Raw genomic sequence first — 23,264 nt, 5'->3', positions numbered from 1 at the left:
TAATAAAACAGACATTGGACGTGTCTCTCATATGAACAGTTAAAAAAAGCATACTGGAAACTGCACGAGGCTAGTAGAAATGTAATTGGAACGTGAGAAGTTCTTGATTTTTGCTTGATTGTTTACACAAATATTTGCATTTTACAAGAAAAATATGGAAATATGATATTTCCACTCAAGCTATTTGCATGTCTATATTATTTCCAATTTCATATAGATTTATATTTCATAACACATTTGATATTTTTATAACATTTTATAATATTTTTATTGCTTTATAATAAAGTAAGAAATAAAGTCAATTAACGTTCAAAATTGTTCAAATAACATATGCATATTTTAATCCAACTTTCATAAATATTTTCTGTTAGTATCTTTTCATCTTCTGCGATCAAATTAAGTCGGTGATAGTAACTAGTGTTGGATGGCTGATATTCCGTTCCTTTGAATGGCTCTTCCTTTAATCTGGAGTCTTTTATGGAATCTAAGACGTAGATCGTTATTGAGATATTCACGAAGGAATATATCTCAGAAGAAAAAAGCATAGTGTGATTAAGATTAAAAGAGCTGCAATCGCATCGTCTGCACTTTAATATCCTCGAGGATTCAACTATTGCGGTCACATTGAGACTAGATTACAAAGTAGCTGTACGTAGAGTTTCACATGAATGTTATACTTTTTTTTTAATCTTTCATAATTTTATAAAATTCTTTATTTGTTTCTGATAATGTTGTCGTTATTATTTTTATATGATAAAATTACATAATTTTATCAATTAGTGACTGCTAATTTTTAATAAAAAGATAACTCACAAAAGTGCAGAAGGTAAAATTATTTTAAAACAAGATACGTCTTTATGATTTTAATAACTGATGTTAATAAGTGACATTTTATGTCGCAATAACAATTATTTAATTAAAATCTTTTTATATTAAAAATAATATAATTAGATATAAGAAAGTTAATTCATTTGAACTAGATTGGACTTTCTTTTGTTGAAATATAAAAGGGAGTTAAATAAAGCGACTTCTTCGTATCGTGATTAACCCTCTTTACCGAAAGCGTTATCGCGGCTTCATTGCGCTGCACCGCGGGGTTTTCTGGAATTCTATTAATAAATCAGCCCCGCGGCACCTTTTCTTTCTCTGTCAAAGACAGAATCTTTGACGCCGCATCTTTGTCAACCTCTACGTGTTTTACTCGCTTTCTTCGCACTTAATCCGGTCTCGCCCTTCATTCCTTTCTCCTGTTTTCCCACCTCCGCCCGATTGATCGATCCAATATCCGCCCTCGCACCTGCCCGCACTTCCTCTCTACGCGATCCCAATTTTCCACCCTTCGCTCGGCCCTGAAGAAAAAAAAGACGAGAAATTTCACGCGACCGCGACGACGAGCTTACCCTCGTCGGGATATTAAAAGTATCTTGAGGGACGTCGATCGTTCTACCTGGGCGACTTCTGACAGTCAAGGCAAGCTGCCACGACGAAACTTGTAGTAGCTTTTTGTCGATTCTAACTGCTTATTCTGCTGGGAAGCAGAAGTAATTTTGAAATTTCTTGAAATCATGGGATAAACTTTCTCCCGATGATGCAATAAAAATAAATTTTAGTCCCTCGTGGGAATAATGTGACGGAATTTCATCTGCGACAATCTGGCGATGATTACATTAATGTCGGGTGCTTCTGTTTATTTAAAAAAATTACTTAGAGGTATTGTTACAAGACTGGGAGATTATTTATGCTATTTATATTTGTGTACTGTTCATTTCTTAACAATTTAACAACATTTTTTTGTAGTTGAAGCATTTCTAAACTTATTATTTTAACGTATCAGTATATATGTATATAAAAATTTACTTGTACTGTAAATCTTTTAACATCTGGAACATATATACATATTTTTTTTTCTAGAATCTAAAAATATTGCAACAGTTTGAAAAATATTGGAAATGTTTTAGTTAAAGCGTGCACAAAACAAAAGTTTCCAATTTAAATTACTGCAATATAAGTTCCATGTTTCAGATTTGCTTCTCTTGAATACTTTAAGAGTATTATAGTTGTTCAAAAGAACATTTAGAGAGAAATTTAAATAGATAGAAATCAAAGGTTTGTTATAATAATACCTACTGATGTGAATAAAAGATATCAAAGTACCTCTCAAAATTATATATAAATACAAATTCAATAATTTGCAATAAAACATAAAGTTATGTACTTTTAAAATGCTTATTTTTATCTGAATATCTTCTTACACAAAAGAATCTTCCTCTGCGATTCAAACATCTGTTCGCGAACTTTCTCCAAGGGAAATCCTTGCGAATCGGGTAAAGCCACCGTGATACCGCTGATAAAAGACCTTTTTTGACAGGATCTTATCCCGAAAATGGAAATTCCCCGAAGATACACAGAGTTTCGAGAAGTCGACGGGTCACGTTCGTCGGACGTTTGCCTTTTATACAGGTCCTTTTATCTCGTTGGCTGGAGCCAACGTGCTGCAATATTTCTTAAGACCGCCCTCGTCCATGTACCATTACCTCCATTAAGGTAGCTACATTCTCGTTTTCTATTCCCACGGGGTGGACCACCGGTGGTCGATCAGGGCACTCTGTGTGTATCACGTCGATGAACAATGACGACGACGTACGGCATCGTCACCGCGTCATATCGGTGCCGGCCATTCGTGCCCCGTGGTGAAAGCCATACGATCCGCTAATGCAACTTCTCGCTCGTCATTTGTGTCCGTAAAATGAAATATTGCGTTTATATTTCCTCACATTCCTCATAACTGAAGTTAGGTTAGGTTAGGTTAGGTTATTTCCTACGTAATATGCACATCAAATGATATGTGCGTATGATATGAAATTCAAATCATTTCTTCCTTGACAATCGCAGTAACGATATAACATAAAATATGTGAGAACGCGATTGACACAATTTGATTTTATCCCATATTTTAGATAACAAATATTACAATGTAGTATAAAAAATATATAAAATAAGAATAGTTTCAATTAATGATACAAATAATAAGACAGCAGGATTCATTTAAAAAAAGGCAAGTTAACATTTTTTTAACTACAATGCATCAAATCTTATTTTAAACAAAGTGATTCTAGACCATTTATTTGTTTAAAACATAAGATTTCATGCAATTACAATGCATCGCAGTAAAAAAATGTATGTCTAAAGTTTAAAAGTTCTATTAAATGTTATGACATAAAATTCTAAAGCATAAGTACATAAAACATAAATGTAAATTTTATTCATTCAAATGTACATTTTATTCATTTTTATATTTTCATTTTTACATTTGAATGAATAAAATGTACATTTTATTCATTATTATGCTTTAGAATTTTAGCGTGTGCAATGTTATGTTCTGGTAATGTTAAAAATTTCATGGCAGATCTAGATTTTTGAAAAAGTTATTCTTCGTTGGTCAAAGATAATTTAAGAAGTTCTCACTATTGCGCTTCGTATATTGTGGGATTTTGTGAAAGCACTTTACGGCTATACTTTATTGCAGCACTAGGAACGGTTTATGCTACTTTTCTTGATAAAACGTAAGCTTTAAAAGAAACCATTCTCCATCGAACGTTCACTAACACATGTAGTTCGCTTCAATGTACCGTTTTATTTCTATCGCGTATGGACTCTACTTTTATCTTACAATCTTCGCTAAAGATACCGTAATGGCAATGGACCGGCATACAGTGATATGGAATATTCTCATTCCAAGATATTGATAAAGCAATGTTGAGTAAAAAAATAAAAGTAACTAAACTGTTAACAAAAAAATCGTTTCTTATTCCATTTGTTGCGCGATTACTTCACTAATATTTTCTTAATAATCATAAAATGTTCAGTAAGCAAAGTGTTAGCAATGTTGATAAATCAAATTTGATAAAATTTAATCTGCCAACATTGCTAACATTTGAGAAGTAACTTTATTACTCGACATAAAAAAAAATTAATATTGCATCAACAGTATTTTACTGAAATCAATCTTCTTAATTTGACAATAATATTAATTAAAATAATATATTTCTTTAATTATACTTTGAGAAATTTTGTAAAATCTATAATATAATGAAAAGTTGTCAATAATAACGTGATCAGTGCAATGGCTGCGGAGACCTCAAGGATCAAGGCTGAAGCCTGTTGGCAAAAGATTCCACGTGTAACGCAACGAGCGTAAAGCAAAACGCTGTAAAGGATCACACGAGCGAGAGCGCTGCTCTTTCCTCTCCGATATTTTCCTACCACGCAGTCACTTTTATATTTTACTAACAGCCGTGCGCGCGACTTGTTGACTCTCCTTTTGCGCGGTGTCGCTGTAAATGTTTATACAATCTTACACAACGCAGGTAACGTGAACAAGGGATGCTGCAAATTATACCGCAGTTGTTAAACTTTTTATCTATAAGCAACAAATAATTATAAATAAAAATTATAAGAAAAAGAATAAATTTTCTCAATAATAAGACCCAATATTAAAAAGGAAAAACATCGATGGCATTTAATACTAATTTATTAAACAATTTATGTTTTTATTTTACAAATTTATGCATAAAAATACCGTACTGTACTTTGAAAATCTCTAATCATTAAATTTTAATGTCATGCAGAATCTTTTTCTATTTTTAGTATTCCTAGAATCTTAAGTATTGGCGTCATCTCTGCTGGAGTTTTTTTAAAATCATGATAACGCATAATCTTTCTTGATCTTTCTTCAGATTCTTGATATAAATCTTAAACTCATAAAAATTCCTTCTTTAGATCACACACCCATCGATTTATAAGATTTTTATAGAAAAATTTACATATAAATAAAATTTCAACATATACACATTAATACAATATACAATATTCTTTTCATTAATAACTTTGCAAATTCTATAAACAAAAAGAAAACTAGCAAAAGTTCAACTCAACTATTAAAAACATTTGTTCATAAAAATTGTTTTTGATACGCGAAATTATAATAAAGAAATTTTACGATCTCTTTATATCTTTAAAATACTTTTTTCCTTGTTTTAAAATACCTTCCATCAAAAGATCATGGAAGGTGGCGCGTCTCGATATCTCATAATCTTAATTGCCCAGCGGGGAAATTAGCGAGGAATAAAATTAGTATCTCTACTAATGCTCTTTGAGGAACTCGACTCACTCAGTTAAGATCCTTGCCTGCCACAAGATGAGATCGGCTGAACCTTGCCGAGGGAATGGAGCGAGGTCGGACGCTTCGTAAAGCTTTATTCGCAGTAAATGTTTTAAGGTGGTCGTCAGAAGGTAACATTTGCATTATGCCGCTCGTAATAATTCTTGATATATAGATCATTTGTAATTTTTATATCGAATACATTGCATGAAGTGACATTAACTTTCTATAAAAAATAAAGCATGCCGTATATCACGTTATATGCTTATCACATTTATATTTCTACGGTTTTTGATAGTAGAATAAACTAAAAACACGCTATATCTAAATAAAGGTACATATATACAGAACTGCGAGTTCTAGACGACGCTTATAGTGGAGTAAAAGAAATGCCTTGTTTAGATCAACGACGATTCACGCGGAAGAATACTGCGCGAAAGGTGGGGTACTGCAATCGGAGTGGTCCGAGACGCGACGTTTTCTAGACGACGCCGATAGTGGGGCAAAAGAAATGCCTTGTTTAGATCAACGGCGATTCACGCGGAAGGATACTGCGCGAAAGGTGGAGTACTGCAATCGGATTGGTCCGAGACGCGATATTTTCTAGACAACGTCGATAGTGGGGCAAAAGAAATGCCTTGTTTAGATCAACAACGATTCACGCGGAAGAGTACTGCGCGAAAGGTGGAATACTGCAATCGGAGTAATCCAAGACGCGACATTTTCTAGACAACGTCGATAGTGGAGGCAAAAGAAATGCTTTGTATAGACTAGTGACGATTCATGCGAAAGAATACTGCGCGAAAGGTGGGGTACTGCAGTCGGAGTGGTCCAAGACGCGACATTTTCAAGACGACGTCGATAGTGGGGCAAAAGAAATGTCTTGTTTAGATCAACGACGATTTACGCGGAAGGATATTGCGCAAAAGGTGGAGTACTGCGATCGGAGTGGTCTGAGACGCGATATTTTCTAGACGACACCGATAGTGAGGTAAAAGAAACTCTATCGATAAATTCTATCAATAAATTTTAAACTATTTTGGAATGATAGTTCCGGAACTTCCTTAACGTTTATAACGGGATATATATGAAATTTTATTTATTATTCTAACAAAGATAAAATTTATTAATTTATTCTTAAAATATAATTATTAAATTCAATTACGTCTTATACGAAGTGTTCTATAATGTATTCTTAGTAAACAGAATAGTAATATTTCTTGTAAAAAAATTCTTTAAAATTATTTTTGTTTTATAAAAATTGAACTGATTGCTATCTCTTTCAAATTTTAAAACTATGACCATAAATTATTTTGGTAAATTTGATTTGATATTAAATTATGTTAAAGTAAACTTTAAATTAAAAGAATAATATTCCTTTTACACATTTATATGATTAAAATTTAACATGTTAAAAATTTTTTTTTTTAATTCTTTTATAACATAAAGACTGTGAAGTAATGTTAACATTTTGTTTAAAAAATTATTTTTTTGAAACAAATATCGCTTTATTCATGAATTGAGCATATTATCGAGCACAGTGTATGTTTAAGGAGAATTTCACCCGTCATAACGACAATCTGTAAATAGTTGTCAATTATACTGCACTTAGGGCCGTCGCGGCGCTCCTTGACAATCTCGAGCACCCTTCATCGGCGCGTTGCTGGCAACGCAGTTTCCAACACTAATCGCAAACAACGGCCCCCGTCCCTGAAGAGCCTTTTAACAACAACAACTTGACAGCTCTTAAACCTTCGTCAAGTTGCAGAAAGTGTTTGGATTAGAGATTGAAATTGCCATATTCCATATTAGGAATAACAACTGGAGAAATAAGATAAATATAGAGATATTCAATTTTTATGGCTTTACTACAGTTTTCGCGAGAGCATTGCGCGACATTCGAACGGAATCAACACTTGGGAACTCAGCCCAATTCTGCAAATGCATTCCTGACGAATACGTGTCGAGATACCACGCAATTTTTATTGCGGCACGAAATAAAGATGATTTCTCTCACCTAACATCTGACCTGAATGTTCTGCTGGAGATATCAAGACATCATTTGGCATGAAACATGACATTGCGTTCAAAGCAGAAAATATTTGCAATAGAGAGATTTCCAATAAACTTCACTATCGCATCACGAGATATTTTTTTTTGATCGATAAATGAAATCTGGCAAAGCGCAATGTTCATATTGACGGAAAAAATGTTGCAGAGACATTTTTGTTCTAATATTTACAATCGCGTATCTGATCAAATTTACACAAATATTCACAGTATCCAACGTGTGCATATATACAGATTATTAGCAATAGTAATATAGAAGAAATTTTTACTGCAACTACGCGTAATAAATTAAAAAACAATTTAACCAGTATTTCATGAGATAAATTTTTATAAAATATAAGAGTTTGAAAGTAAAACCGTTCAAGAGAATTTTGCATAAAAAATATAAAATGTCATACGCTGTTTTTATATTTATTTAGATAAATTTATTAACGCATAATGTCAACTCTTTACATTTAATTAATTTTATTCGCAATGCAAATTAATTTTTGAATGTATTTCTGAATGAATGAGTTGTATCATAAATCGCGACTTTTCTGTCTCTTTGCATTTTTATATGAGGTATTTATCTCAACTTCACCATGAATATATAAGTATATATGAATCTCTCGTTGAGACGACCAGTATTTGCTGAAAAGACCTAGGAAAACGACAAAAATAAAGCTTCTCCCACACATTTTCGAGTACCGTACCGTTTCATTTTATGGGCATAACAGATTCCGTATAGGAGCGCTTATGCGAAAGTTACCATAGCTCTGCGAACATTCCTTGTCTACATAAGGCACTGCAGGGGATCGCCGCACAGGCGATAAATGTAACATAAAGATACCGGGGGATACGTCTTAAAAATCCTTTTAGAAAATCTTTTTACGACGTCGTTGCTGACCGCGCCGCAAAGTTAATTCGTCGTTCCGGAATCCATGGCTATTTTCAGTCGTCGCCGTGCTTCGGCTACGGAAGACTTCCGGCTGTTTTCCAGTTTTACGAACGCCCGCCGGCTATTTGCCGTTTTACTTCCCGTTTGTAATTTCATCCGTAACCCTCTCCCGCGACTCTGCCTCTTTCAATTTACTCTGTCCCGTAGTTATATGACGCAAGTTAAAGAGCGATGTACATATAAATGAATATCGATCGAAAATTATGGTGCAGAAAATAAGGCGAGTCCATTATAAGCTTCCATGTATGTTCGTATATGGAATGGCTATCTTTCTTTCTCGTCATAATTCAAGGTTTTTAATAAGGATAATCAATGATTTAAAATTATAGCAAATTAAAAAATTATAGCATAAAAGAAAAATTGAGTAATAAAATTCAATCAAATTTGTATAAAAAATATAAATAAAAAATACAAATAAAATCTAAACATTTATAAATATTTGATTTTAAAAGAAATCCAATTATCAATAAATTTATCAAAATATTCCCAAGATTTTCTTTTTAACACTCAAATTTTGTGTAAAAAAATTTTTTTGTGATCTTATGTCAACATTACGAGAAAAAGTACAAAACTTTGAATACATATGAGAATACATTCCATCAATGTTTATTTTCATTTCTTCTAAACTTTCGACGATTTACGAGCACCTCTGTAATTACAGTGGTAACATGCCGTTACGCATTTCTTTGACTTGCCATAAATTCTTATTAAAAATTTATAACTTTTCCAGCAAATGTCATTTACAATGCAGTTTGCTTGCAAAATTGAACATGTTAAAGCTGAGCTCACATAAAAGAAATTGATAAAAGATTGCTGTTGTAAAACAACATGTCTGTATTGAGGATTAATGGAATTTATATGTTCACCATTAGTACTGTATTTTTAATTGTTTTTTAACTTAAAAAAAGAAATGTGTACCATTGTATTTAAACTTTACTTTTCGTTTTTAATTTTTCCATTTAAAACTTTAAAATCTCCACCATGAAATACACTTGCTTATTTTTTAAATGTCAAGTTATTCAAAGAAGTAAATAAACAAACAAATATCTGACATATAAAAATGATTTATGTCAAGTTATTCAAAGAAGTAAACAAACATAAATATCTGACACACAAAAATGATTGAATAAAGTAAAATAATTATTCAATTAATTGAAAAAAAAATCCTTTAATTAAAGTAACGTTATAAACGTCCTAAAATATAGCAGCCAATTTCAGGGGTTTTGCGTCGAGTTTGAGAGACTGAATGGTCAACCGTGAATTGGCGGCGATATATCGCGTCTGAATTCGCAACACGATCGTGGCCCTAATTGCAAATTAGGAAAGCACCGATATTGCCTTGGCTGTTCGCCAGCCTCAAGCTATTAAAGTGCCGTTTGAAAACGAAGCTCATACGATCTTGATAAAAGTTATAGACTAACGATACCGATAAAACAAAGAAAAATTCTATTGAGATTTCTAAACACTTTACAATGAAATATAACATAAGATGAATTAATCCATGCTGCCAATTCGGCAATGTTTCTCTAAAAGCTACATAATTTTCATATTTTGAAACAAAGACACGAGAGACCCGGACAGCAAAGACAGGAGTGAAACGAAGTTAGGAAAATACGGTCATATGAGACTCGATGTTTATATATGGCAAGATATAACATTTTGTCCCAAAGTGTACACAAGAGAAGAATACATAAGCTTGTTCCTTCGACGACGATCCTTTGTGGTATTTATATTTCAGAATATATTATTATGTTCGAAACATGTTAGATTTGTTATATGCTACTAGAATGTTCCTTGCAATTGAAAAAAGAATAAGTTACATTTATTAAAATATTTATCGCATAATTTTAACAAAAAGTCAAAAATGGAAAAATATATATGAAAAAATTTTTAAATTAAGAGAATGTAGATAAATTTTAAACTATAAAAATTACTAAAAATTAATATATTACAAGAAAATTAACTGTTTTACTTTTTATATTGCAGATTTATACTAAAGAATTATAAATCCTTATTAAAAAATTAGAAGAATAAATATAGAAAATTAATGTATCATACCGATAGCTATTTATATCATAAAAATGACAACCATTTTTCTTATACGTTACTATAATGATGATAATTTTGATGTATGCGACATTATTAATATTGATGTCAAAAGGTATAACAGACAATTTACGATGCCGTGAGATCCCTGATAAATTACGATTCGCTTGTTATACAATGTTTAACTACGTTTAATTAATTGGATATTATTTACATATTGTCGAAAATTGGTTTCAACATGCGGTAATTTGCCATTAACGCTCTCTCTATTAATTGGCGCTAGCAATATTAAAAAGCACTCTACGATCCCTATTATAATACTATTATGACAACAAATATATGCGTATAAATAAATATCTCAATTTTTTCGTTTCGCTAAAAATGTACTTTGCAAATTTATATAAATTTTACTTCTATTGTTTTAGAAGAAAAGATATATGTTCACTTTTTTTTTATCTCAGCAATTTAAAAAACAATTTTTAAAAAAGTTTACGTCGAACAATAGCATACGTAAATGAGTAGATGACATACGTAATGTAACATCAATTGACATGATAAACTGATTGAACAGTTGATGCAAGAAATTGTCCATTGAACAAGAGGCACGTTGTATCAGCCTACGTGCACCTGTGTTCTCGAATGGATCGATGGACGCGCGCTCGAGCACAATTAGATAAAGCCCGATCTCTCGCAGAGATGTTTACAAGCTTGTTTACGATCAAGTAGTGGATAGAAAAGCGACAAGTACAAGTTTACCATCTTCGTCTACAAAAACTGATACGCATCGACGATCTTATAAATTTACAATCTTCGTTTATGTTTAAAAATTTTCACTGCTTTATCAAAGGGCTCCTGTAAAGCGACATTATTATCACGAGAAACATTTCAATTAAATTCTGTTTAGAAAACAATTTTTTTAGAAACTTTCTACAGTGAGAAATAAATAAAAAATTTTGTTGTCAGAGTATACATCTTGATATCAATGTCTCTTAAGTTGCATGACGATTCTTGTAAAATGAGCAAATCTGAAAGGATTCTAATAAGAAGTTTTTAAAGTTAAAGGCTTTTTTCTAAAGTCTGAAACACTTCCATTTGGATTACATCGATTCGAGTTCTACAAAAAAACTTAATAAGCGATCTGCTTTATTTTCCGTGATCTCTCTTGAGGAAAAGCCAGACAAATGTTACTGTCGCAAAGACCGCCGTTTCTACAATAACAAGCAGATTTATTTATCTCGGAGCGCACATTCAGTTTGTAACTCATCATAATGGTATGATGGTTGAAGGAATATATCCTGATTTGTGCAACCTCATTTGTTTCACTTGAATTCGTTTTAACTCATTTTTTGTTTCTTCCCGTTTATTCAAATTTTTTCAAGTATGTGAATAGGTACTCTGAAAAATCTAGTTCTCATGCAGCTTTTACGAAGTAAAAACTGTTGATGATGCTTACAACGGAAATCATAAATGTGCAAAAATGTAAGGAGGAATTTAAATATTCAATTAAAGAAGACATGTGTAAGTCATGTCGGGATTTAAAATGTTAATGCAACATCTGTAGATTCAAAAAATTGCTCAAAAATTTGTAAAATACATAGTAAAAAATAAAATAAATAAATTCTCTACAGCTAATATATAGAAGTGGCATAAATTTCAACTATTCATTGAAGAAATTCTTATAATTGTTTAATATCGATTTTATGATTGTATATAATAAATTCAGAATTTTATTAGATTTATATTACATGTTTATAAAAAAACATCATAGTTTTATCTAATATTCTCCTCATTAAAATTCTTCCGATGTAATATCTGAGAAAAATATTTCAGCGTTTAAATTACATCCACGTGATTACGTCAGAAAAACGGTCGTGCAATAAATATCAGATATAAACTTGATATAATAGAACAAGGATCCAACAACCTAAGAAAGTGAAATTAATGGATAGAAGAATATAAAAGCAGCGCAAGATACTTCTTCCTGCACAAAATACGATACAATGAAGTATGATATTGGCTGCTCGCCAAGCGCTAAGTCGTGAATTAAATCGTTGTTAAGGAAAGATCAAATGCACGTGTCGTGAGAACGTGCAAGATGCTGCACTCTGACATATATTTGTGAGACATCCTGCATTGTGCAACATCTCGTACATCTCGTATTTTCGTATTCCGAAGAAGGATAGAAAGTTTCATGAGTAAGCAGGAAACGCAATAATGTTATGTCACCGAAGTAGGACCGGTGTCGTCTTCCATTTACGAAATAATGCACTTTCCATTGTTTATTTCCTTCCTTCATACGGGCGTCAGCATCGTCAACATTGATTAAGTTACACCTGCTGTGTCTAACTTCATTTGCCAGTCTCGAGTGTTTCCAGTTGTTTCGGCGAGAGACGTGTCGGCATTTTATCTAGGGCGATTCTCTATTAAGAATAAGCTAGAAAGTAAGTAATAACTGATCCAGTGTATCCTTGTTGATTACTCATTAATGGCAAGCAAATATGCAGTGATTCTTATATGCCAATCATATGAGTAATTTTTTTTAGTTTTTAATTAGACATATTTTAATATAATTTCTAATAAATTTGCAATCGTCAAACATTAATTATTGATTTCTCAAAAATATACAATAATGAAATAAATTTATCAAAATTGTTAATTCTTAATAACAAAACTACATTTATTAAATAAACTAAAGATTTAAAAAATTATAGCGTTATCTTTTTAGCATTTCATTATTCTTAACCGGAGAATGACAATGTTGGAAACGGACATAAAGAAATCGTGGATGTAAATCTTCATCTTGTCTCGGAAACACGTCGCGCCCGAGATTCAGTCTCCTTGTCTCAGTTAAAATTCACCAGTGTACGTATATAAGGTATCTCATAAGGAAAGCATCCTTCTTGTCACGGAAAGACACATCATTTATTACTTTGCGACAATTTCCGCCTTCAAGAAAGGTTTTATTGCGTGAATAAAAAATTTCTCGGTTCTTAATGTAGTAAAATTGATAGCAATTTATATTATCAAATTACATTAAATAACTATTTATTTAACTATTTAATTAATATAATTATTTGATTAATATCGAATCTCACGTTGCGTAAAAACCTCTCTTTCACATTCTCATACAGAAATTATCATTCGTTTAAATGTATTATCGATTTTTATTCTTGTAGAAGTATAATATAATCAAACCGCTATGACATATCGATACGAGAAATCATGTATTCGTGCAGAGATGAGAGCTCCGGAATTCGGTGAGCGGTGGGCTTTTGTTGATCTAAAGTCAGTTTCGTGGGATCCCAGGTCTCGAGGACGCTTGTATAAAGGATGTCATACTGGAAGGGTAGCGGCCTTTGATTACGACGGTTTCTACCAGTCTCACGAGCGAATTGAGGTCACCGAATGTGGCTAGATCTCGATATGTCCCTTCCCTTTGAAGGATTCGGGACAAATGACAGCCTCTCCTCGCTGATCGCTGATAAAAATCGCCAAATTTTTTTACAGCGTGAATGAAAACGTTATTTTCATGTTGACGCGCCCGCTGAAAAGTATTTATCTAGGCAGATAAATCGAATTTTTCTTTTTACTCTTTTCCTTTCAATTTACTCTCTGTGTGACTTGATTTTACACATTTGTGGCGCTTCTATTGTTCACTGTGTAAATCGGCGGGGTAATTAATACATGATTTTAAAGAAAATATGAGAAATTATTCGTAAATTAAAGTAATAAGAATCGAATTACGATGACACAAAGCTTTAATAGAAAGAAAAAAAATTAAACGAAATCGGAAAACGGTCCAAGAACTCTTTACGAGAGCCTATTACAGTTTATAATGTGAGCATACATGAGTTTTAATTACTGAGGTAATTTTTGTTGCATCACAGAACAATGTATGCGCGTAGCGACTATGACATAAAGTCAATTTTATGCTTATGATATTTAAATATTCACAGCTTTATAATGTAGAATGATGAACGTCGTGTATCGAATTCTATCGCGCAGCAACTTTAATACATTGTGATTAAAAGCAAATATCCATATCCATTATATGTATATGACAGTCGTACTTTCAATCATTAATCAAAATAATTAAAATAGTATTCATTAAATATTTAATTCAAAAAATTTTTTTTCTTATATTTTTCAACGTATATTACTGAACTTAATAACAGTAATTATCATTCTGTCATTTCTATAAGATAAGCCGCTTAGTGCAATTTTCGGTGATTCATTGTAGATCTCGTGTCCTTTTACGTTAATGTCACACGAGTTTATATATATACGCGAATAAATCAACTTGAGTATTCTTGCGGCATCCTTGCGGGATGAATCTTGGAAATATATCTTGGTATAAAGCATGGTATGTGTGATAGACGCACATATTACAGACTTGCACGAAAGAACTCGAGTGTATGCCAACTTTATGCGCCTTTGTGCATAGTAGAAAGACGGTAGTTTGTCGTGTATAAAGTTCAAAGGACAATGTGTTAAGATGTTTATTATTCTTACGCTTGTTTTGCCTGATGGTATGAGCCATGATAATAGACTTTGCATATAAAATCCGACGGGATGAAAAAATATTTTATTCGTCTAATATCGTTAATCATTTATTCGAGTAATGCATACTGTATTACCATTTTTCACGAATATTACACGTACATGAATTTCACGTAAATCCGGTTGCATTTATCAAGCAGTGTTATAAAGCAAAATAAATGTGTTAAATCTCCCCAATTTCTCGTAAGATTTGAACTTGCATGGTTTTCTATAAAAAAAAATTTCTAATGTTGCAATATTTTATATAACGTTTAATAAAATATATTTTTAGAAAAAGATAAACTTGCTTTTAAAAAATTCAGATCATCTGAATAACCATTTGATCAGATCAGATTAACCATTTTGATATTACGTCGATTTTAATATTTTTCATGCATTTCAGTTTTCAAAAGAGCTCACTGTAAAAATATTCAATATTCAAAAAACGATATTACCGTTTATTGTTCCCGCATATAAATGATATCGGCTTGCCAAACGATTATCGGCTTAGAAAGATCGAGTTTTGCAATAAAAATCTAGTTATTGCGCGTCAATTTCACTTACACAATTCCTCATGAAACTTTCCAGATTTGTAATATATGGAAATATTACGTGAGAAAAATCCAAACCAATAGAATTGCTCGCCAAAAAAATATGAGGGAAAAGAAAAAGTGGTAGATTTGAAAAAGAAGATTAACAATTCATGCTAAATGGCCAGATGTGCCTATGCATATGCAACGAACTAGCTCAGAGAAAAATCATGATGCATTGCAGTGGCCTTATTAAAAGCGCACTCACTGCGATATGCATACGAAATTCCAAAAAGAAAATGCCATTGCGCTTTTTACTCACATTTATCGGAATGCAGTTCGCTATCGCGTTTGCGAATGCGACATTATTAGCAGATCCCGGAAACAAAGATACGTTTGAGAAGTCTTGCCTGATTCACACCTCTATTATTAGCGAGCGCATTCTCTGATGAGAGAAAGAGAGATAGAGTAGGGGATGAGACACATAGTTAACTAGAAAGCTTAGTGCATAGAGCTGACATAACCGGATTAAAGCGAATGGCTGGATCGCGCAACGGAGGCAATGTCTTACCGGAAATCCGATTGAGAGCATTTGAAACTGCATCAAGAGCATTCTTGAACATTTCAATCGTAAAGACGAACGATCAAATAAAATTATACGTTTGCAGCAGCAAGAAATGTTGTCGCGTGTGAAAATTAAGTTTCCCTCGAAACACTGATACTTTGTTTCGATACTTCATTATATAAATTTCAGTAATTTAATAAAATCATATGTTCTCCTTTCAGAGAAATGTAATTTAATTTTAGATTCGTCGTTAGTTAATTAAATACCTCGTTATTAAGGTACATCACTTATATAATAATATTCTGAATTCAACATGTGTTTTATAATTTTACTTATAGTTTCAGAATAATAAAATTAAATCATATAATGCATATATTTCATTATTAAAGTATAATAAAATATAAAAAAATTTTTCTATTTGCATTATATTCGACCTCTATGCTTCATTATTAATTTCACTCTTGCCATTATACCTAAGTTTGTTATACATTGCTCCGAATATTGTTCTTACTTTTAATGTATAGCAGTATCTACTTATCGCAGTCGTATACTTGGGGTAAAAAAGCGGAAACGTGACAATTTCTTAGCACTGTAAAATGCGCACTTGTTTCTCAAGGTACTTACCCGGAAGTAGCTTGTATGTCGAACTCCGGCCAGGATGGTCGTCGACGGCAGAACATAAGAGGCGGTCGATCGCTGGATCCGGCACTCCGACGAAAGGAGCCAACTCGCCTCGGCGATGTGGCACCGCTTCCTGTTGCAGGATGCACCGTCAATCCCGGAGAGGAAGTGCACTCCAGAGTGCGTCGACGTGCCGAGAGTGAACGTGTGTGCGACGACGAGACGGTTCCTGGCGGTGGCACAACCTAAAAAAAAAAACACGAATCTGATTAAGTTCTGTGAGATCTGACAAAAAAATATGATTAATAAAAAAAAGTATCAAACGCACTATGACCAGAGGCGTTCAAATGTTATATAACTTTGTCAATTTTAACTCCAAAAATTGTTTGATATTTTGCGTAAAAAAACAATAAAAGTTATAGTTTATATGTAAATATTTTAATTTAATTTATAAAAAAGTATCGTTTACTGAAATATTTATTTTAATATTGAAAAGTGATCTAAATATTGATAAAATTTTTGCTTATAAAATAAAAAAGTAATTGGTTAGTAAAAAATTGATACTTTTTCTCTATACATATCACTTAAATGTAATTTGATAGACATTTTAATTTACATGCCAATAAATCCATTGTTTCCTTAAAAAAACGTGTTCTTTCATCCGTATCGACAGACCATTTTTATGCATTGACATGAGAGTTAATAAAATCTCATTTTCTCGTTCATTTAAACGAATGATATATATTCCATTGGAGAAATTGTCGCGATACGTCATTATATGTCCAGCAGAGCGATGCATCATTGATAATATTTACTTCAATTTGCGTAATAATCTGTCATACTTATTAAAAAAACGCCTCTACCAGTACATCATGTATTAATAAATTTCAATTAGTATCAAAAATCATGATTTTACATTATTAAAGCTTTCCTGGTGTAAATTTGATGTCGTTTCAAATATAATTTATACACTGATATATCGGGAAAGTGTGCCGAACGAGAAGATTAAATTTTTTTTATATCTGCACAAATTAGCGCCGATGTAACAGGCGGTTAATTACTCTGCTTCTAGCACATATCGGCAATCAATAAATCGAGTTTTTTGTCACACTGACAACAACGGACAATACGGCCTTCGTCCGTCCTCGGATCATAATGTCGGAACGTCCTCTTTAATGTCGTCTTTCTTAGTTTCTTTAATCAAGAGACGTCCTTTGTCGATCTGGCACTCCTTCTAAGAAGTTAATCTTGGTTTCACGCAATTAGATCCTCTGTTAGAGTTGTATTAAAATTTATCGCGTTATTTACTCGATAAAATTTGCATAGTTCTCAATTACTCTATCTAAGCGAATAATTGAGTATCGAAACCATTTGTTCGATTATCGAACTAATGAAAAATATATTTGAAAGAAAAAAAGTGCCCGCATAAATATAATCATTAAGTATGATAAAACCAAAACTAAATTATTATGCAAATTATGAAAGTGGATTTTTCCAGAAAATTAAAGACGTAATAAAAAAAAGTCAAATTAAAAAATATTAAAATTATTCAAACAATATTTTTCTTAATCTACTCAGACTACAGTGCATTTATTCTAATCAAATACCTTGGGAAAGCCATGCGGCGTGGTTTGCTGAGAAGCAGTGCTGGTATTGGTCGTCGAAGTGACGCTTCCGGTGGAGCCGCTTCTTCCGGTCCCATTATCGCCCTTCGAATCCTCACGGCTGAACGAGAATCTTTTTGGGCTCAGACTGAAGCTGGCCACACTGTTTGTCACGTATTCTTGCAGGGAGTTGAAGAAACTCATTTTTGTCGTAATGCGATATTTCTTTCGTAGTTTTCTGTGTAAGTGTTAAAGCTGATCGCTCAGACGAGCATCGCAGTCTTCTTTTCGAATTCCCTCGTGGCTCGTTCCTCAGGACCGAAATGCCGTAAAGCCTCTCAAAATCTACAGGCATCGATCCAGCGAAAGATCTACCAGGCACCGTTCGCAGCGGTTGATTCGACGTGAACGAAAATCCCCCGAAAACTTTTACGATACTTCGTCGCGTCACAATATCGATTTTCAACCACGGCCATATGCGACTTCTCTTTGGATTCTTCCTGCGACTTTGGGAAATTCTTGTTTGCTATAGAAATCATTTTGCGCTTTGCCAACCGTTTAATATCACACACTTCGACTGGCATCGACAACGCAAGCCCATCTGTAAGAAATCAAAAGAATAAAGTTATAATAGTTTGCCAAAGATATATATATATATATCGTTATATTATATACATGCTAAGATTAATGAATTTTTATGATAGCATAAAGTATTAAAATATAATCCGTCAGATTTTATAAAAACAATACGTGGAAATTGTCTTGCATTTTATATAGTGTAAGTAAGAAGCCAGGAAAGTAGTTCATTATCCAGATTTGAACTCACGCCAAAGAAGCTAGCACATTAACCAACCCTGCTTTCTAAAATGTTGAGCGAACATGCTATTAAGAGTGTCCGAACTTTCTACCGTAAAACTTTTTAACTTTTCGAAAACTCGATAACTACGCTTAAACTTAAACACGTATCATATGCAAAAGACTAGCTTAATATGATCAATTGCTAATCATATTTGACATTAAATTAGATTTAAAAAATTTTAGAGAATAATAATATCTAACATGTATATTAAAATTATTCAATTTAATTTGCTAAGATAATTTGCTAAGATATTAAACACTAAGTAGGTACTAAAATAATTACGACATTGCACATTTTTTAATGACAAAAGTTATTAATTGATCCTATCAGATTTATTATTCTACAAATTTAAGAAATTCTCAAGTGGATTCCCCTTGATCGAGGATCCTGACATTATATTTAACCACTTGTTCAAAAATGTCGGCCTCAATCCGAAGGTCTAAATGACGCAAAGTGGACTTGATGGAGTGTAATTACAAGACTTGAAGCGACTTGGAGCTAGCTCGCAAGCGCTTTCAAATCCGGGCAGGCATCCCTTCATTACCTCGTGAGTCGCACGTTAACCGAAATCTCATTTGAAACGTCCGGTTCCTGCGATTGAGAGCCGGAGGAAGAGACCAGCAAAGGGGTCGAGGGGTTGAGCAAATTAATCTGCGACCAGCATGCATTTCCGTTGTGGTGCTGCGTAACAACGCAAAATGCATACGCGCGAACAATAAATCGGTCAGCAGTGCAATTAAGGCCGCGATTGCGTCCGATGGACGATTACGCGAATCGTCCTACATTCGGATATTTTGTCATATGATGGATGTTCCTTAAATTTTGCTAGTAATGAAAGTCCGCGAAATTCATAAATGTGTCATGTTACATTACATCATACAGAGCGTAAATGAAAATCTGCTTTATTTTAGTAAAAAAATATTATTATAAATATTTTTTTAGAATAAATCTCTCGAAAGAAGGTATTTGAAAAAAATTATAATATTTAATTAATAATTAAATTTTTTAATCGTTTAATAAGAATGCATAATTATTAATCTCTTTCCAAAATTTAGTTAAAAAAGTTGATCTTAACCAGATATAAAGTTATTAAAAATAATAAAGTTTATATTTCAAGATAAAAGGATTAAAATCACAAAGCACTGTTTGATTCAATCATGGTCGTTTGTTTTTTTTTTCGGCTGGCGTAAAACTTTCGTAAGCTGCTATCCAATTGCTTTTCAGCTCCGAAATTGTCCCTGTAATCCAGACCGCGAGATGTTTACAAAACCATCGACGCCGCGAGAGTGTCGGATTTAAGGGAAGTAATGAGCCCCGCAGGAAAATAGGATGACGTGGTCGGAAGGTAAACATGCAATGTAAACGCGACTTGGCGAGGTAATCCACGAAGTTACATGGAGATCACGAAAACGTGCCGATAGGTTATGCCGTGTTATAAAATCGCGTCTTGCCGATCGAATCAGCTGATCCGGCTCCAAGATGAAATGCCACCCCCTGAGGTGATACCACGAGCTTATTAAATCTTGCGAAACTCCGAGCATCGGCATCCTACTATGTGTATTTCCATATTTTTACTGATGGATTACAAAATACCATAAATATATAGTGGATAAATTTACTTGTGGTTTTAAAAGCAAATTCTTTACTTGTTGCATGTATATATTATTTGTAAATTTATTATGTAAATAAATTTTTAGCGTACATACAATTTATTCATAAATAATTCTTGACTCAAAATCATAACCTTTGCGCGGTTGAAAATATAGAAATTCATGAATGATAAAAACAAACTTAAATTTGTTAAAAATAATAAAACTGCAATAAATATAAATACATTTGCTTAAAATTACTAAAAGTTTTGTTTATGATTTTAACTTCTAGTTTTTACAGCGAAAGTGTAATAATGTTTTAAGTTAATACACTCACAAAAGAGAATAAACGTTTCACATTCTTTACAATTTCTTAAGAATATAATATTCGAAAATTATTGCGCTGACGTTAATAATATTAAGCACTACAGGAATGCATCTTAAAGACTTCGAAGATGAAGACTGCATCTTAGCAATATCATATCTTGGAAGTTCACTTCTGCGTGAAGTTTTAATGAAACTGCGTAGTTTCTGGGTAATATACCATCGCAGATAGAAGAAGAAAAGAGTAATAAATTCCCGTAAGAGAGAACAACAGTTTCTGTTGGCTAACAACTTTTGGGATCTCAAAGAGCTCCGAAGAAGACAACACTTGTCGCGACTTGGAAGATCACTTAACGATCTTTGTTGCTTCGAATATCTTTTTATTCTTGTAATATCCCGCAAGAATAATTACTTTCAGAGTTCACCAGTCTAGTAATGCAACTCCTCGCATAATTAAAAAAAACTGGAGATATCTTTTCTTTTAGAATTTTACTTGATTTAACTTTAAGGTCTTACAACCATTCCTATAATTTTATTATAAGTGTAATAAAAATCAGAGAATATTTCCTAATATGTCATTTTATTATTCCTAATTCATTTTTAATGCAATTCATAATAAATATTTTATATTAACAAAAATTATATATAGTTTCTATAAATTATATGCTCATAAAATTTCTCAAATTTGTGTATTGTAATACAACATTCATATTTTATAATAAAATATTTTATTCTTAATGATAATTAGATTAATAAAATTATAGAATGTTGAATGTTGGGACATGGCTACCAATTTTGATCAATGTGTTATCCAATATTAAAAAGTAATCAGAAAGAATGACTTCAGAGAAGCTCTTAATGAAAATGGCATTTTATTGCTATTCACGAGCGATTATCCTCTCGCCATTTTCATTGGTGTAACTACCTCTGGCATTCGTTTAACCAGCATGTAATATCTTGCGGAAAAAAAAGAGCGTTTAATCTCGTAGAGATATAAAATATTAATTTGAGTTGCACTGATTTTCTCTATCAACTGATTTGCAATTTTGTATTTTTGATTATCTTAGCAATAGAGTAATACAAAAAGTTTCAGTTTTATGGATGCATTAATTTTACATTAATGCATTAATTTTCTGCGTAATGTGAAATTCCAGTGCATATTTCTCAGACAAATGAATAAAAGGATTTACATTTTTCAGATACGTCTCGTTCAATTCAACTTAATATTATTTTTTGCAATACAGTTGCATTTCAAGCCAAATGAATTTAATTGTTACGGCTGGCAGCTGCTAAACTAATTACGAGTACACAAAGTTGCCGTCACCACAGAAATTATAATTGATAAGCAAACCGGGGATCACGAATAAAATTATTCAATCTTTGTATTAAATTACATAATTACTCTTGATTTGTTCTTTATTTAAAATGTGTCATGTTGACACTTTATGCGTGCAATATGTTTTCATCAATTTGTCGGTATATTCCATTTTGTCACGTAAAATATATCACAAAATTGAATTACGGTTATCGATGTTTTCAACACATGTAATTTAATTTATTACGATTCTTTCTGCATTAAGCTGGAATCAATATGTTGTAATTAAATAGACTAATGTAATCGGTATATTAAGTTCTCGTAATTAGTTTTATAAAATTCTAAAATAAAAATAATTCAAAAAGTTAATTACGCGTACATTCGCGCGAAACATCTAAGTACACTTGACGCGATACGATGACGAGAATTAATGCGAGACAGAATGTAATTTTGAGAAACGCGCGATGCAAGTTAATTAACTCGCGGTCGCTCGTTACAGTCTCATTCTGTGGATGCGCTCATTACCAATACTTCACGAAAAAGTATTCTCGGTCAAAACTTCGTTAGGGAAGCAAGCACGTTGGATGCAGCGTGCAGGCGAATTTTCACGAAACAGTTTGTAACTCAAAATTTTTTTCATGTTCATTTTACATGTATTTCTATTGGCAATTCTATGAGGATGTTATTGCAGAATAAAATTTAAAAAATGTGATGACGCAACTTGATTGAGAATTTAATATTGAAAAATCTTAAAAAATTCTACTTACTACGCAATATATCGGATGACAATTACAATTTATTTTTAAGGTATTATTGAATCATATATGCAAAAAATATTCCTATATAAAATTAAATTATTATTTCACCTAATAATTTTATGTAAAGGAAGATACTGTTTTAACCAAATAAATTAATCGCAGCATATAGCTCAAATACATCCTTAAACAAAACAACTTTAACTTAAGAACACTCAGAAATTTTCATTTACAATAAATTGCGCATTATTGCGTTTTAATCGAGGCGAAAGTGCGCAAGAGTAAACGCACTTATTAAAGCACTGTTTAAAAAAAGTAGGATTTTTATTCTACGGACACAATACATAGT

General features: G+C 32.3%; 1 protein-coding gene across 5 annotated transcripts in view; it reads right to left on the bottom strand.

Annotated features, from left to right (window-relative positions):
• Positions 1-23,264, bottom strand: part of unc-13-4A (BAI1 associated protein 3) — an 84,587-nt gene that overhangs the window by 26,320 nt on the left and 35,003 nt on the right. For all 5 annotated transcript variants that reach the window (XM_012363499.2, XM_067355728.1, XM_012363500.2 and 2 more), the window contains 2 exons: positions 18,077-18,674; positions 16,473-16,714 (listed from right to left, as the gene is read on the bottom strand). In XM_012363499.2, the coding sequence (XP_012218922.1) occupies positions 16,473-16,714; positions 18,077-18,277 (443 nt within the window). In that variant the 5' untranslated portion in view covers positions 18,278-18,674. The remainder of the gene's footprint in view (positions 1-16,472; positions 16,715-18,076; positions 18,675-23,264) is intronic.

Source organism: Linepithema humile, chromosome 5, assembly GCF_040581485.1.
Source record: "Linepithema humile isolate Giens D197 chromosome 5, Lhum_UNIL_v1.0, whole genome shotgun sequence".
In the NCBI taxonomy this organism is placed as follows: domain Eukaryota; kingdom Metazoa; phylum Arthropoda; class Insecta; order Hymenoptera; family Formicidae; genus Linepithema; species Linepithema humile.
The sequence above is the reverse complement of the archived record's forward strand: the minus strand, read 5'-3'. Positions and strand labels throughout refer to the sequence as shown.